Source organism: Dysidea avara, chromosome 10, assembly GCF_963678975.1.
Source record: "Dysidea avara chromosome 10, odDysAvar1.4, whole genome shotgun sequence".
Lineage (NCBI taxonomy): Eukaryota > Metazoa > Porifera > Demospongiae > Dictyoceratida > Dysideidae > Dysidea > Dysidea avara.
Window position 1 is genome coordinate 24,652,378 of NC_089281.1, and position 15,606 is coordinate 24,667,983.

A 15,606-nucleotide genomic window follows, 5' to 3' on the forward strand; every position below is an offset into this window, starting at 1 on the left:
AGATTCATGAATCTTCCGTCATTACTTTGGTTGTCTGAAATTTCTGGAGCCGTACACCTAGCGCAACCGGGTCTTACAGCAGGCAGGCAGAGGTGAATTTTGAAAATTTTAAAACTCACTGTACATCGAAACATTCAACTTTTCACTTTGTTTAATCAAGGTACAGCATCATTACAGCAGTATTAATATATTCCAGAAGTACGAAAATTTATGAAGCCATATGATTTCTTATCAAATCCCTATTTATTAAGTACTATCGTACTTAATGATAACCAGATGTAGCCTTCAAAAAAATGGCCAATCGTTTTGAATGTGTAATCGTTTTGAATGTGTAATCTTTTTGTCTAGTGCTGTATAGTGCTGGGGGATGTGACAAGGGGTGATTATCACCCAGGAAAAAAAATCAAAGATGGCAACCAAGAAAATACAATGTTGCCGCTGTCATTATTTCTTGGCTGCTTAGATTCCACAGCTATCTACCTGGTCATTTGCTCTTGGTTTACCTATAGCTATGCTGTTGGTACTACACAAGGTAGTTATGAAACTACTGATTAACAGTTCAGTTATTGTCAATGAAAATGAGGAACATCCTGAAATGTAAACACCTTATAATCAGGATGCTTGTATTAGTATACATGTGTTAGACGCTTAAAATAGAATGCTCTCTCTTATAAGGAAATCTCAGCATGGTCAACCCGATTAATATGTTAACCTTAAGTTCTGCCCACATATAAGGTTAATATGCTATTCTAACATTGCACTACACATTTTGCAGTGTCAATCCCTCCCTGTACATCTACTCTACCATCTTAGCGCAAAAAAGTAACATCATCATTTGTGCTTACTTTATCAATACGTTATATCATCCATTCTTTGTTTGCTCCTTCACACTTGTCGTCACCTCTCTACCTGTACACAACATTAAGTAAGAAGTTTTCTGATACAGATGATTCTTTTTTGTGAAATCAAACAGTACGGTAACTGATTAGTAGGGTTCCTCCCTAAACGATGGGCACTGCCCAAAATGGTACACCATCATATATACAACTCAATATCAATCAACAATACAACGGTTCATCAACACAAAAATGATTGTGCCATTACACCATATAGTTGTATTGTTACATTGTGTATGTGTGTGTGCTATATGTGTTACAATGTACTTAGGGAAATATAGCAATTATATATAGTACAGAAACATCATAAACAGTATACACATGAATAGACTCAAAACGTTTTTACTGTTATTGCACTGTAGCAGCTACCCTCGAATTGGTATATTTACTACAACTGATATTATTTTCACTCATACTGAAGTTAAATAATCAAAAAAGCAGTGAACTATCATTTTAGGACTTGCAAAAAAAAACTTGTACATTCAAAAACTAAGTAATGAAATGAAAATCCTTACATAGGTTTGTTCAAGGGATTTTGTAGTGCTATGCAGTGCTCCCAATGGCATACCTGTGCTAGTCATGCTTTACATTGATAAATAGTTTGTCCACAAACACAGATGGTTGCCAATGTACGTTCATAATTTTGTATCATGGTGTGTGGATGCATTAAATGTTCCAACCAACAAACAGTGTGCTCCAAAATTTGTTTGCAATGAAGAAGCCATTACAAGAGCTCTTAGTGCTATTTCATAAAAAAAACAGCAGATCACTGTACTGACAGTGTTATACACTATACCGATAGTGTTATAGAATTCAAATCATCAAACCAAGTGATAAAGGGTAATTATTAATAGCTAAGCATATATGCGACCATCTCAGCAAACACTCGCCTATAGCTAGTTCACACAAGCATACGTTTGATAGAATGTAACATTACGCATGCTATCTTTGAACACTATTGAAAACTTTGTCCAGCAAAGCACTGTTCACAAATATAAGAATTTCAATCTTTCAACAGAATTATTATTATTTTTTTTTTGCAATTGGACTGTGCACATACAACCCCTGCTACATGGTAGCTACTGTAAATTAACAGATACTGATAACTTCACTGTATATCCTTCCTATCATTCAAACATTTATACTGGTGATAATGCCACAATACTGAGTAGCTATATCAGTGTTGTTACAATATTGCCTTTGATATACTCACACACTAATACCACAAAACACTTATAACACACCCATGAGGTTTGTATGCAATTCATAAACACTCCTCCTGCATATATAGTGGTTATAGTCATATTAATGGTTACAATACATAACCCGCTCCTTTTCAACGTGAGAAAATTAAACCAGTATTATATTAGCATGTCCATTAGTAGTTTTAACAGTGCCATTATAGCATTTATTTGCAGCAAAAGGAAAGTAAATTTCATGAGCAGTTGCTTGCCCATTGGCTAGTATATATGCAGCAATGCTTGAGTATGACGTTACTTGATTGGACAACTGCCTGACCAACTCTTGGACCTAACAGCACAATGTGAGTACTAGCTAGCTACACTAAGTTGCTTCTTAGTTTGGTGCGGCCGCCCCTTCGCATAAAGAGGAAGGGTCTGGTCACTCTAGCATTACAAATTTGTAGCGGTGGAATGTAATTAAACAATGACATCACAACAATGGCAACAAGAATAACACATTTGACAACCATACAAAGTAAGCAGATCTCAGTTACACCGTATAGACGACTACCAGCAGCCTCAATCATTATCTCATCTTCATGAAACTTCGCGATAATCTCTTTCACTTATTACATAATTCCATAGTATCTATGGTAACTTCTAAAGAAACGTCACAAAAATTCAGTAATTACCAACAACGCGATCTGATTGGTGTTACCTGTTTTCGGTAACAGGCTACAAATTTTGTATGCTAGAGTGACCAGACCCTTCCTTTTTATGCGAAGGGGTGGCCACGCCAGACTAGTTGCTTCTGTAGGTTATAAACAATTGCAGCCTTGAGTCTTTGTGTAATCCCCCTCTCCAAACTGTGCGAAAGTATGATAATGTAAAGTAAGGACTCTAAAGCACTTCCAAGTTTCCAATGCATGCTATAGTTTAATTATTTACAAAGGAAAGCTGAAAATACTGTAGATAAGGCCAATGAAATTTGATTACCAGTTTCGCGTAATCGCCCGCATGCTTTTGATACACCTGCATGGAATTTTATTATTGGTATTTCAGATTGAAATACTCTAATAGAGCAGTCACTTTTACTATAATGGAGCAATGAGCTATACTCTAATTGAAAAATCACTTGTTATACGGATTAGTAACGTATTTTAGCTATTTAATGCAAGAGTAATCAATGTAGACTCACTTTTTGCATGTTTGAGATGTGTGTTATACTTTTAGAAAATAATGAATAATGAATAATAACCGCCCGCATCAAATCTGAGCGAGGAACTGGTAATCAAGTTTCATTGGCCTAACCACACTATTGATCCCGACAGCTGAGTACTACACCGAGGGGTCTGTCACGGGCTGGAATCCCGTACAAGTCATTTGGAATCCCTCGGAATCTCGCACAAAATCTGGAATCTTGTCTTGGAATCTGGAATCTTTTTGTTGATTAAAGTCCGTGAATTTCCGAATAATTCCGGATATTCTAATGGCGTGCAACTCGTGGTATGCAGCTCGAGATGCAGCTATAAGCTTGTTGGCCTGTTATAACTTGCGTTGAGCTGTTAATTTCACTTCGCTTTAAACTTACTGTGTCTATATAGGTGTTTAAGAGCTTTTATGGATTCAACAGAGCACGAGTGTAGAGTCCGAGGGGTCCGTCACGGGCTGGAATCCCGTACAAGTCATTTGGAATCCCTCGGAATCTCGCACAAAATCTGGAATCTTGTCTTGGAATCTTTTTGTTGATTAAAGTCCGTGAATTTCCGAATAATTCCGGATATTCTAATAGCGTGCAACTCGTGGTATGCAGCTCGAGATGCAGCTATAAGCTTGTTGGCCTGTTATAACTTGCGTTGAGCTGTTAATTTCACTTCGCTTTAAACTTACTGTGTCTATATAGGTGTTTAAGAGCTTTTATGGATTCAACAGAGCACGAGTGTACAGTCGAACTGCTGAATAGTCGAGTCTCGAGTTTTGCCGAGTCTGTAGTTGTGTCTCCGATTAACAGCGAACCACAAGGCGAATCCAGAGCCTATCCCAGGTACAGCGAAGTCTACAATGAGTAGCTAATGAAGTTTAGGTGCCGAGTTAGGTGCTCGTTTAGGTGCGAGTTGAACACGAAGTTGAGCAGCATTGTCTGAGCTCGCCGGCATTCGAGGAGAGTGTCCGAGGCACTGATCGTCCATCCAAGAGAGTAGCTCGAGGTAGCTGTTACCTTTCCACGCATTGCTGTAGGGCTAGCGTGTCATTAATTTTGTTTGAGTACAGGATTTTAATTTTGTTAATTGGATTTCAGTATAATTTAAATATTTCTTGGAATCCGGAATCTTGCCTGAAATTTCGTGGGATTCGGAATCTCGTACAGGATTTTAAGGTCGTGGCGGACCCCTCGCACTACACACATACGCATACAACAATAAATGCATAAGCTGATACATATACTGACCCTTACTTTATACGTATCGATATTCAGTGGAAGGTAATCTCCGAGGTACTCTCAAGCTCGATCACAAGTTGAAATAGTTTCCATGTAATGCCCACTGGACGGTGAACGACGTCATCAATGTTATTTACTCTAACTAATACGCATCATACGTTGGCTCAACGCAACTGGATCACGAGGAGTCGGTGTTGTGTTTGCAACGAAGAGTGCTTGTACTGTTTTATTAACTGAGTTATATCATGGACGAGGAAGCTAAACCGAGTACGAAAGACGGAGAAGTAAAGTCGAGCGGAGAGGAAACGCTACTAGCTAAGCGTCGTAGAAGTTCAGAAGGAGTGAGTCCTGCGTCAAAAAAGAAAAGACGCAATTCACGTAACTTCAAGTTGGACGGCAAAAGTGCTAGCAAAAAGCACAAGAAAAAGGGCCCAGCTGAACTGACATTTCATTTAGGGGGATCTATAAATGACCCCCTTAATTTAGAAGGCTTAAGTGGATCTGGTCATGACTGTACAACATGCCCGCCATCACCCACATTACCACAGCAACAACCATCACCGCTCCCTCCACACATGAGAAGGGACCCCCTCAATTTGGAAGGAACAATTAAAGATCACAAGAAGGGTCATTCAAATGAGAAACAGAAAAGACGAAAGCGTTCAAAAAGTCAGAGAACTCGCTCAGTATCCAAAGGTCCAGAGCAAAGTGAAAGTAAGGCAGTACTATCTGACGATGCTTTTCAGACAACTTCAGCAGTAGATGACAGTAGGGTAAAAGTTGAAGACCAGCAGGTATCTACTGAACGTGTATCTAACAGTACTAGTGGTATTGCTACATCAGGATCCAATGATGATAATACTTCATTAGTATCAGCCAAACTACAGAAAGGAAAAGGATCCAAGTTCCGTTATGGAAACTACACCAGGTACTATGGGTATCGCAATAATGGAAGCTTTGCATCAGATAGCAGATTAAAGTTAATGAAGAAAGAATGGTTTGAAGGTAAAAGTGTGCTGGATATTGGATGTAACACTGGGCAAGTTACCATAGAAATGGCTCGCACTTTTAATCCTAAGAAAATTTGTGGTATTGACATTGATGGTGAGCTGATAAGAATTGCAAAGAAGAACATGATAAGAGTCATCCCACTGCCATCAGCTAGTGGAGAGGGGCTGATACAGTTTCCAGAGTCATTTTCTAAAGTGTATGGACCAATTGCAATTCCTAATAATGATGAATCTTCTGGAGAATTTCCTAACAACATCAGCTTTAAACAGGTTAGCTTAATTTCTTGTTCAAAATTTCTTACTACTGAATGGGCCTTAGCTAATAACGTTTCAAATGTCAAAACGCCTATCACCATTTTGTAGCAACAACAGTACATTCTTAAATACATGGAAAAACTACACTGTAAAAGAAGTGCTTTAATGCACAACAGCTAATAATAATGGTGTCCAGCACTATTTGAAGAGTTTTGTCCTTTTTGGCAAAAAAGGTAATAGTACTCCTATGGCACTTCATAAATGTACGTTTATGTATTCATATACTTTTCCTCTGGTATGACATTTATTCTTGCGTTTGTATTGAATTGTGTGTTTTCTTTGTAGGAAAATTTTGTTCCACTTGATGACTCTGCAATGGCTGAGGAAGAACCAAAGCATCATGTGATCTTGGCACTTAGTTTGACAAAGTGGATCCACCTCAACTGGGGGGACAGTGGCATCAAGAGGATGTTCAAGAGAGTCTACTCCAGTCTGCTACCTGGAGGAATGTTCGTATTAGAGCCACAACCCTTCTCATCATATGCCAAGAAGAGGTATCTAACGGTAAGTACTCAGTATTATCTAATAGGCTACTACGGTTTTAACATATCATGTTGGAATCCATTATAGAACTTGAAGAGTAAACAAATTGTTTGTACAGTAACAATACTGATCAAGACACATGGTAGTGTGTCGTGCGGCCAAGAAATCCAGTGTACCACACCATGAGTATATTTACAGAAAGAAACAAGATGCGATTTTCACACATACGTAGCTGCGTGCATTGGAATCATATTTATACTGCAAACGCCCTCCACCTTCAGCACCCCACATACCAAATTTGAGCAAGATTGCCTAATGCAATCATGAAATATAAGCCTTCAAAATCTGGCTTAATTTCTTCTTCTTTTTCTCCCCTTTGTTTAGGAGGCTCGGGGAGCTTAGATTATTCTTTTCGCACACTTTACAAAAACCATTATAAAATGCAATTGCGTAGTTTGATTGTCTTGAGCCTTGGTTCACTTTAAGAACATTTTGCAGCACAATTGTGTACCAAGTTTAGTGCAAATCTGATTAATAGTCATAGAGCTATGGACGATTATTTACATTGAAAAACGTGACTTGTTGTCGTGCCTACAAGGTAAACCGCTTTTGGGAATAGCTTTATAAAATCGGTATGCATATAGGTTAACCATCATAGCTCAAACCTTTTGTGGTTTAAAAGAAATCGCATTAACAGCTATAGAGTTACAAGGCAAAAACCAAGCAACTGGTAAACGGTGGGGTTGAAATATTCTAATAGAACAGTCACCACAGGGTAAAAAAAGTGCATGAAAATGTTGAAAAAAGTTATTGACCAGCATTTGAACCAGGGACCTCCACATATTAAAAATATATACAAGCACTACATATATATTACAACTTTGTATAGCCATGAACAAGCAAGTACAAAATTATATTGACTCATCACTTTTACAATCACATTATTGCACTTGTAATTAGATAATTGATTTGTATATTGTAATTATCTTTTTTCCTGAGCATACCAGTAGGGTTGATTACTCAGTATAAATAATAAATAAATAAATAAATATCAGTATAAATTGTCTTTAGTATTAGATCAGTAGGTATTTTTTAGTATTGGTAGAGCACTAGTTTGATCATATCATCTTTATTGCATCTGTAGATAAGAACAATGATTTGTGTAAAAACAAACCTGTTTTGGATATATTATTTAAACTACAAAAAGAAGTAAGATCCACACAAAAACAGCCCAACTGTATAAAAAGGGTGCGGCCTTCAAAAAGCCTGGGTGAAAAAAGTTATGAAATCAAAGGTGGCAGCCTTGAAATGGCTGCAGTGATGTTAATGGTAATAAAAAGGCTATTATTAAAATTTATTATTATCCATATCATGAAATGGCTGCCACCTTTGATTTCATAGCTTTTCACCCAAGCTTTTTGAAAGCCATGCCCTTTTTATACAGCTCAGATTTTTTGTGTGAATAACAATACCGTTAAATTCGCTGTCATACTTGCATACATATGTACTGGCGTACGGGTATTGGGACTTTCCTCAATGTGTTCGCCATCAATTAGCAAGGTGTTGATTTAGCTCTATATGTACTTTAGCAGCACTTAACAGGAAGGCATTAAGTTTTGGCAAAATTGTTTTCTTTCATGGCAAGATAATGAAATGCACATAGCACGCAAGCCCCGTAGGCTACTCTTTATAAGGAGGCAAACAAAATGCTATAAATAATTTACTGCATATTTACTCCAAGAGGAAGTAATGCATACGTACGTACTGGCTGCTATATTTCTTGCGTCGGCTATTAATTTAAATTTTCATGTATCTTCCTTGCCCCTCATAGCATGAGATATTCCAAAACTACTCCAGCATCTCATTCAAGCCAGAAGAGTTTAGTGACTACTTACTCAGTCCTGAGGTTGGCTTTACTGAGTGTTTACCATTGGGAGTACCAGAGAACCCATCAAAAGGTAAATAGTGAAGTGTAATCATTACTGCTGGTGACTTCTCAAGAGTATGATTGAAGTAAATTATCCATGTACATGTTAACATATTGTGCTGTGGTTGCACTAGTGGTATGACAAGAGTATGTACAGTGGAACCTCGATTATCCGAACACCAAATCGACTGCTCTATTAGGGTATTTTGTCAAAAAGTGTATGTTTTATTAGAGTAGTTGAGCAAAGCTCAGTATATAAATGTATGGATATTCGATCTTACGTACTTTCTATTATCCGAACACCTTTCCCCCCCAATTAGTTCGGATAATTGAGGTTCCACTGTAATAACTTTACAAACATTTCGGAGTGCCATTGTTTCTGCATACATGCGATAATGGCACACATAGATACAAAGGTAGGAAGCATAGTCAGCACTACAAAACACTTTAGTGTTAGTTACATTTGTGAGATTGTAAGATGGGGTGCAACATTGAAGGAGTGCAGTAGCACTGAATGGAAATTCTTCATGGCGGCCAATTGTAGTTATTGTTCATGCTGTGTTCTAGTCTCATGTGGTCCACATGAAGGGTACATGTCACTATTGTATTTGCAGAATATACTACATAGAATAACTTCTTGGCTATATCCTATTCATGGAACTCAACAGTGGCTTATCATACCATTGTTGTTCATCATTTGGGAAGGTATCCCAGTACCCAAAGAGGTTTAGTGCACAAACCATTAGGCTCACGTACAATGTATTCTAATTTTTTAGCAAGGTTTTTATATGTGACCGGATCTGCGAAAACCCGCACAAGCCTGAATTTCCAGTATAAAGCATTGAAAACAATTGGGTGAAATATTTGCATATTATTGAGAGTAAATTTTGGAACGCCTCTTTCTTAGTGAAGGAAGGGACTAACAATAAAAACTCAAGAGGAGTTGGAAAATCTTTGTTTCGTTGCAGTAGACCCAAGGATACACAAATTATGAGCGTCTGTTTACATCACATCGAAGTGATCGTATGCAATTGATTTTTTTCACAAATTTTGCCTTTGTATGCAGTGAAGAAAGGTGATAGAAGGACAAACTTACCCAGTAAATGATTCCCCTATCCATGGCAAACACGATGGTGAAAATTTCAGCCCATTACGTAAATCCGTTTGTAAGTTACAACTGTTTTAGTAAACAACTGTAATTTATTTTCCCTATACTTGCTGTATAAATCGATTTTTCTGTTGTTGCTACTTTGTAGGGCTGTAACTCCGAAGGTTATTGACTTATGAGGCTGAAACTTTGCCAGAAGGTGTACTTGGCTAAGCAGATTATAAATATTTAATAAATAGGAATTCAACAAATGCACTATTGTGTCGGGTTTTCACAGATCTGGTCACATATCTGTAATTCAACATTTTGTTTTGATATTTGTACAACAAAAGATTGTTATTTTGTATGTACAATCATCTTGTTCATCTTTTACATGTTGCTTGTTTCTATTTCAGGATTCCAACGTCCATTGGAGCTCTACATCAAGGGTGGAGAAATATGAAGGACCTTACCACACTCAGCACAGCAGTTCAACACTTGCAGCATACACTTTTACACATAGAATGATTATATGGAAATCTGTAATCAAATGTCAGTAATACTATTTGTTAAATTTAACACTAACCAAATAATTGTGGCTTTTAACTTCATTGTAATTTAGAAATGAATGTTGAGGTTACAAAATGAAGAAGCGTTTCTTTCGATGTTACCAAGTTACATTTGGCATGTGTTGATTTTTAACTATCTCAAGTAATGCCGTCTCAGACAACCCACCACATACACAGAATCAATTTACGCAAGTTTATTAGTATTGCTCTGTGAAAATGGCACAGCCTGGAAGGACAGCAAACACTGCATTACAGACCAACATTGCATGGCTTTATGTAGGACATTATAAAGCCATCAGGCCAAGTAGCTGGGTATTAAGTTAAAGTTGCCTCTTATACAAGTGTAGTGGTCATTATGTCTCTTACATGATCTGTCAAAACGACAGACCAACATGCAACATGGTCGGGATCAGTTGTTGGTATGTATACATAATAGTAATTTATATCACCTTTTAAATGCTCATAATGTCAGACCCATTTTCAATTTGGTTGGTCATTGTGGTTTTTGGGTCAGAAAATGACAGGCTGTTATTTTGAACTCTGCAAGAGTAGTTATGCATTCATCTGATTGTGACCCATTTGGTACCTTCATGCACAAGCAACGGTACTATATTCTTAACTCTGAAATGATCACTTTAGTTATTAGTGAATGACACTTAGCTATGAATATTTGAGTGCATGCTAGTAGTTGCATAACTTATTTTGGAATGAATATGCTTTGAACTGATATTATACAGAACCCCAAAATGAAAATTATGATATTTGGAACAGTGTCTTAAGAAAGGGAGAGTTAAAACCTATAGAATTGGAAGCTAATACTATCAGTTTTTTTTTGGGTTTGTAAAATTAGTTGTACGCATCACAATAATATATTATAAACAGCTACAGATGTATACATATGTATTCAATTGATTGAGTTTCATCACTGTTATTTGTACCTCCAGTTAAATTGTTCAACCCCCAGATCCATGAGTAGGGCACTTGCTTTTTACTGTACAAATATAATACTAGGCAGGACAGTAACAGGAAATCTAGTTGGTGGCCTAAAGGAGCTGCACATAACTTACCATTAAGATCATATACTGCATTGTAGCCAATGGAAACTGACATGGTTTTGCGGTTAAAAGGCACCCCACAGATCTACCATCCATAACAAAAATTCAAATACATATTATACTGTAAAGCTTTCATAATGTAATAACATCAACACCGCTGGCTTCTCAATTGATTTCAAGATTTATATTAAAGTATTAGGTAAAAAGTACATTTAGATGAAGTTTGCATTATGTACATAAAAATTGAATGCATTATCCTATCCCACTAGGGACCTGTGAGAAGGCACTTGAATACCGGTAGTTAGAAACATGTAACTATAACATGAAAACTTGATCTCCAGCAACATGCAGGCCACAACAGCCAAGATCTGAAATCTTTTCTGCATACAATCTGTACTTTAACATCGACTTCTTACCAGCAAATGGTTTTATTCTGTGAATGCTATCCCACTAAGGAACTGTGAAAAGCATAAAGCCTGTGAACACAGGGAGCCAGAAACATGTAACTATAATGTGAAGAATGTAGAAAAATTATAATGCAAACAAAATGTAGTACAACATTGCCAAACTTATCAAAATAACTCTAGCTATTACAATCCTTTATTAAAATAAACAGCCTTCACACCTGAAGGAATTGTTGACTGAACTTCTCTTTCCAGTTTAGCAACTGATATTGAACTAACAAAAAAAGGCAACAAGTCACAGTTTGTAATGTGTATGTATCTGACAAGCATCCTACGTACATGATGGACACTCACCTTTGTTGGGGGAAAATTGCACAGCATAGTGGATTAGCAAACATCAAACTGTATACAATGACATTATGACAAACACAAGAAGGTAGTAGTATACTTACAAAAAGCCAGCAAAGAAAATCTGGATTGATGGATTAAGTACAGGCCATCGCTAAGTAGTAAAACCACAACACTACACATTAATACTGCAGTTCTTGTACCTTCAATATGGTTGTCTTCTTGTGAAGGAGTTCTATTATAACTGGAGTAATCACTGAATAAGCCAGAGAAGTAACACGTGATTACGTTGTCATAAGTGACAGCTTACACATTGCAGGAGCTGCCATCATAACACGAGAAAATACAACTTGGGATATTGCCTTTCTAGCAGCTACCTGCAGCAAGTAATGACTAGCTAGTTGTGATCACAATTTTGTGACACACCTTTGACTTTCCAAGTTCATTTCCTTCACTGTCTTTAATGTCAATTCCCTCTATTAGATTCCTACAGCAAGCAACTGGTATTCATTATGTAAAAAGCATTGTAGTGTTTACTTTTGTCTTATCATAGGAATATTTATACAGTTGGCAATAGCAACTGCAAAATATGGTACATATCGTCCAATCAATGATGGTACAAACTGAGGGAGAAGATGTCATACATGCTTAGAGACAGACACAGACAGACAGACACATGCACACACACAACCTTGCTCATCCTATTCATAGCCAGAGCTGAAGTCACAGCACCTCCTGTAGCACACACGTAAGGGATGGCTAACTTCCTGCAACAATAGAAAGACAAACAGTTCAACATATACCAGTGAATGTTCTTCTCCTACAAGGTGCTTAACTGTATCATTAAGCTCTGACCCATACTGCATATGCACACATACTTCATCACATAACAGGAGATTGTTATAATGCCAGACCACAAATATGGATTTGCACAAGCAAAGGACACAAACTTATCTACAGAAGGTAACACATATCCAAATAAGTGCGTGTGGCTCACAAAAGAAGCTGGGATGCAGCATGACTAGATTATGAGTTGTTACATGTCAACTGAACCGGTTTGAACTCTGTTACACAAGGTGGTTACCTTAAGGAAATCGCTTCACCACTTCTGTTAGTATAGTTGACGCCAGCGTTAAATGACTGGTTCATCCATTGCCAGAAAATGACTGCACTGGGTGATCTAGTAGGAAGAAAGAACTAGATTTTCAGCCCTCATACCCACAGCTATACACATGATAACAGTTGTCTTCAATACTGTTGATATCTAAATAGTACCTCAAAGCTAGTGGTAAGTGAATAGCACATATCATACAGTACAACAGTACTGTATAGTAGGGACCACAAAGGAGTGGGGGTGGCCCAAAAAAATGTCATCCAAAAACCAGCCTCAATTTTCCCTGACGACGATGAGGCAGTATTGTTTAGGTAAAACTAAGCCCAAATAAGCTTTGAGATCAACCAAAATGCTTTCAACAAGTTGCTATATACAGATTTTTTTTTTAATTATTGAATAGAATTTTCTACTGACTGAGTAACTGACTGACTGATGCCTTCAGACAAGCGTAACTTCTGCAAGGCTACGGGCTGTTTGACGTCGCTTCAGCCCAAAAGGTTCCTTTTGGCATACTGTAGTACATACAATGTATTCTTCATGGACTTACCAGTGTCCTCCTTTGTGTCCCATTCATCTTTGCTGACAGCGAAAGGTGTCGATTTGGCAGTAGCACATGACAGCTTCCCTACATAACGGAAATCGTCCATATTTTTCATAGTGGCTACTTTGATTGCAGAGGTGCTTTTCAAACAGTTCTTGATTCGTATTGCTATGTAACAGGTTGAACATAGCTGACAACGAAGAGTAAAGGATATTTCACTTTTCATTGGTAGCTGGGGTGTGTGGTGCTTTTGATGTGGTATGAGTGGGTTCACTAGTCATAATCATTTTATTTTACAAAAAGATAATAAAAACAAGTACGCAAAAAAATTGGAATTTTCAACTAGAGTAGGGACCATAGCACATCGATAAAAAGTACTGAAACAAAATCACAGTAAAACAATATGAAGTGTTATATCCCTACCTTATGGTATCTTAAGCACAGTAGGGATATAACACTTCTTATTGTTTTACTGTAATTTAATGTTGTGCACTACTCCAGCTTGTTTCAGTACTTTTTATTGATGTGCTATGGTCCCTACTCTAGTTGAAAATTCCAATTTTTTTGTGTACTTATGAAGTATCACTACTGGACAATGATCCATGCTATTACCATGAAATTCCCATGATCCTATGAAATCCCCATGAAAGTTGCAGTCGGTTTTTTTTTCATGGGTAATGAAATACCCATGAAATACTGGAGTAAAATAATGTACCCATGAACAACCCATGAACGAGTGAGTTTTCATGGGTTTGTATACATACAAACCCACGAAAACTCACTTGTTCATGGGTACATTATTTTGCTCTGTGCATTTCATGGGTATTTCATTACCCATGAAAAATACCAAGTGCAACTTTCATGGGTATTTCATGAGAATCATGGGAATTCCATGGTAACAGTTGTCCAGTAGTGTATAATGCTACACTCTGAACACTACCTGAAGGGTTCCATTGCACTGCTTGCAATTTCCCTCAGTTCGCTATCCTGGCTCTCAAAGAATTTTCCTTCTCATAAGAAGACAATGTTATCAGAATGTGCTGCATTCCACAGTTTAGCATAGTATGCATATGTTCATGTTAGGCTGATTTCTGAGAAACCAGCTAAAAAGATTTTTTTTTTCTCTCAAGAAAAGTAACATGTCAGAGCAGACTACATGTACAGTTTATGACAAATACAGTGGAAACTTGATTATCCGAATACCAATTAACCGAACACTCGATTATCCGAACACCGATTAACCGAACACTCGATTATCTGAACACCAATGACTGCTCAATTAGGGTATTTTGTTAACAAGTGTATGCTTTATTAGAGTAGTTGAGCAAAGCTCTGTATATAAATGTATGGATGTTCAATTTTACGTACTGTTCGATTATATGAACACCTTTTCCCCCAATTAGTTTGGATAATCGAGGTTCAACTGTATATGGTGAAATGTTTGATTGGCCAAATAAAATCATATATACCTTTTATGAATGAAAAGATTTTTAAGCTGTGCTATAAAGGAGCCAAAATTTCAGGAATTTTTGTAATTTAGAGGAACCAGGCCAATACTTCATGTTAGCCTTAAATCAATTACCCTTATAATGCTAGGAAGTTAGCTTACTGATAAAACGTCATCATGAGTCCAGTGATGACCATGTTACCTGGTACTTGGAATGACATTCTACCAGGAAGGAACATCAGTTCTCCAGTGTCTGGATGGAATGCAGAACTGTATTGACGTTTAGCTTTCCATATGTCATCAACAGTGGTGTTGGCTGGAGCCCTACCTTCCCTAACATGAAACTCAAATTATCAATCACACTAACAGTTAGTCTGGTCTCACTTGTACAATGCTAGTAATTCCTTGACTTTATAAAGCTGTTTAGTACTGAGTAATACGTTTCTGGGGTCGGTGACTTCAAAGAAATGAGTGGCTCTCCCAATGTAGGTGGACTGGTCATACCTGGGTTTACTGAGATCAATTATCGGAGCCTGAGACACTAGTGTTCTTCCGTCAACGAATGGCATCGCTGTTCAGTCCTGTCGGACTCTATGATCCAGTCGTGTTGAAATCAAGCTGAAATCATGATAGACTCCCTTAGTCAAACCTGATTGACCTAGAGACTGACATACCCCACCCCTGATACTCCACTATAGACGAACTTATTAGATTCCACATTCAAGCCAAACTGGTTCTCCGTCCTGCCATCGCAAACTGAGTAATTTTCGTTTATTCGGATATTTTCGG

At 37.5% G+C, this 15,606-nt stretch overlaps 3 protein-coding genes across 9 annotated transcripts in view; 1 reads left to right on the forward strand and 2 right to left on the reverse strand.

Annotated features, from left to right (window-relative positions):
* Positions 1 to 4,654, reverse strand: part of LOC136236592 (erythroid differentiation-related factor 1-like) — a 111,560-nt gene extending 106,906 nt beyond the window's left edge. For 5 of the 6 annotated variants that reach the window (XM_066026805.1, XM_066026803.1, XM_066026806.1 and 2 more), the window contains exons 1-2: positions 4,533 to 4,648; positions 846 to 1,015 (exon numbers count right to left, since the gene is read on the reverse strand). The gene's annotated coding sequence lies outside the window, so the exon portion shown is untranslated. Of the gene's footprint in view, positions 1 to 845; positions 1,016 to 4,532 lie in introns of all 6 variants that reach the window. The other variant, XM_066026804.1, reaches the window with a different exon arrangement.
* On the forward strand, positions 4,639 to 9,968 carry LOC136236628 (probable RNA methyltransferase CG1239). Its single transcript, XM_066026852.1, has 4 exons — positions 4,639 to 5,797; positions 6,128 to 6,346; positions 8,157 to 8,283; positions 9,756 to 9,968. The coding sequence occupies exons 1-4, from the start codon at positions 4,763 to 4,765 to the stop codon at positions 9,800 to 9,802; spliced, it is 1,428 nt and encodes a 475-aa protein (XP_065882924.1). The 5' UTR covers positions 4,639 to 4,762; the 3' UTR covers positions 9,803 to 9,968.
* A 1,509-nt stretch (positions 9,969 to 11,477) lies between these two features.
* LOC136236659 (sideroflexin-1-like) lies at positions 11,478 to 15,606 on the reverse strand. 2 transcript variants are annotated; one of them, XM_066026882.1, is made up of 12 exons: positions 15,492 to 15,606; positions 15,202 to 15,435; positions 14,980 to 15,150; positions 12,800 to 12,895; positions 12,407 to 12,482; positions 12,253 to 12,338; positions 12,142 to 12,202; positions 12,026 to 12,092; positions 11,919 to 11,971; positions 11,820 to 11,869; positions 11,722 to 11,769; positions 11,478 to 11,641 (listed from the first exon to the last, which is right to left on the reverse strand). In XM_066026882.1, the coding sequence occupies exons 2-12, from the start codon at positions 15,384 to 15,386 to the stop codon at positions 11,554 to 11,556; spliced, it is 981 nt and encodes a 326-aa protein (XP_065882954.1). In that variant the 5' UTR covers positions 15,387 to 15,435; positions 15,492 to 15,606; the 3' UTR covers positions 11,478 to 11,553. The 2 variants fall into 2 exon arrangements, with proteins under 2 accessions (XP_065882954.1, XP_065882955.1); XM_066026883.1 differs by having other exon boundaries at positions 15,202 to 15,599.

Excerpts from the sequence above, each read along its gene's own strand:
- LOC136236659 (XM_066026882.1), bottom strand. The coding sequence starts at position 15,386 with ATGCCATTCGTTGACGGAAGAACACTAGTGTCTCAGGCTCCGATAATT. Across the intron at positions 12,483-12,799 it reads GGTGAAGCGATTTCCTTAAG|GAAGTTAGCCATCCCTTACG; the intron begins GTAACCACCTTG and ends CTATTGTTGCAG. Across the intron at positions 11,770-11,819 it reads ATTTTCTTTGCTGGCTTTTT|TTTGATGTTTGCTAATCCAC; the intron begins GTAAGTATACTA and ends CATTGTATACAG.
- LOC136236628 (XM_066026852.1), top strand. The coding sequence starts at position 4,763 with ATGGACGAGGAAGCTAAACCGAGTACGAAAGACGGAGAAGTAAAGTCG. Across the intron at positions 6,347-8,156 it reads CCAAGAAGAGGTATCTAACG|CATGAGATATTCCAAAACTA; the intron begins GTAAGTACTCAG and ends TGCCCCTCATAG. Across the intron at positions 8,284-9,755 it reads ACCAGAGAACCCATCAAAAG|GATTCCAACGTCCATTGGAG; the intron begins GTAAATAGTGAA and ends TTTCTATTTCAG.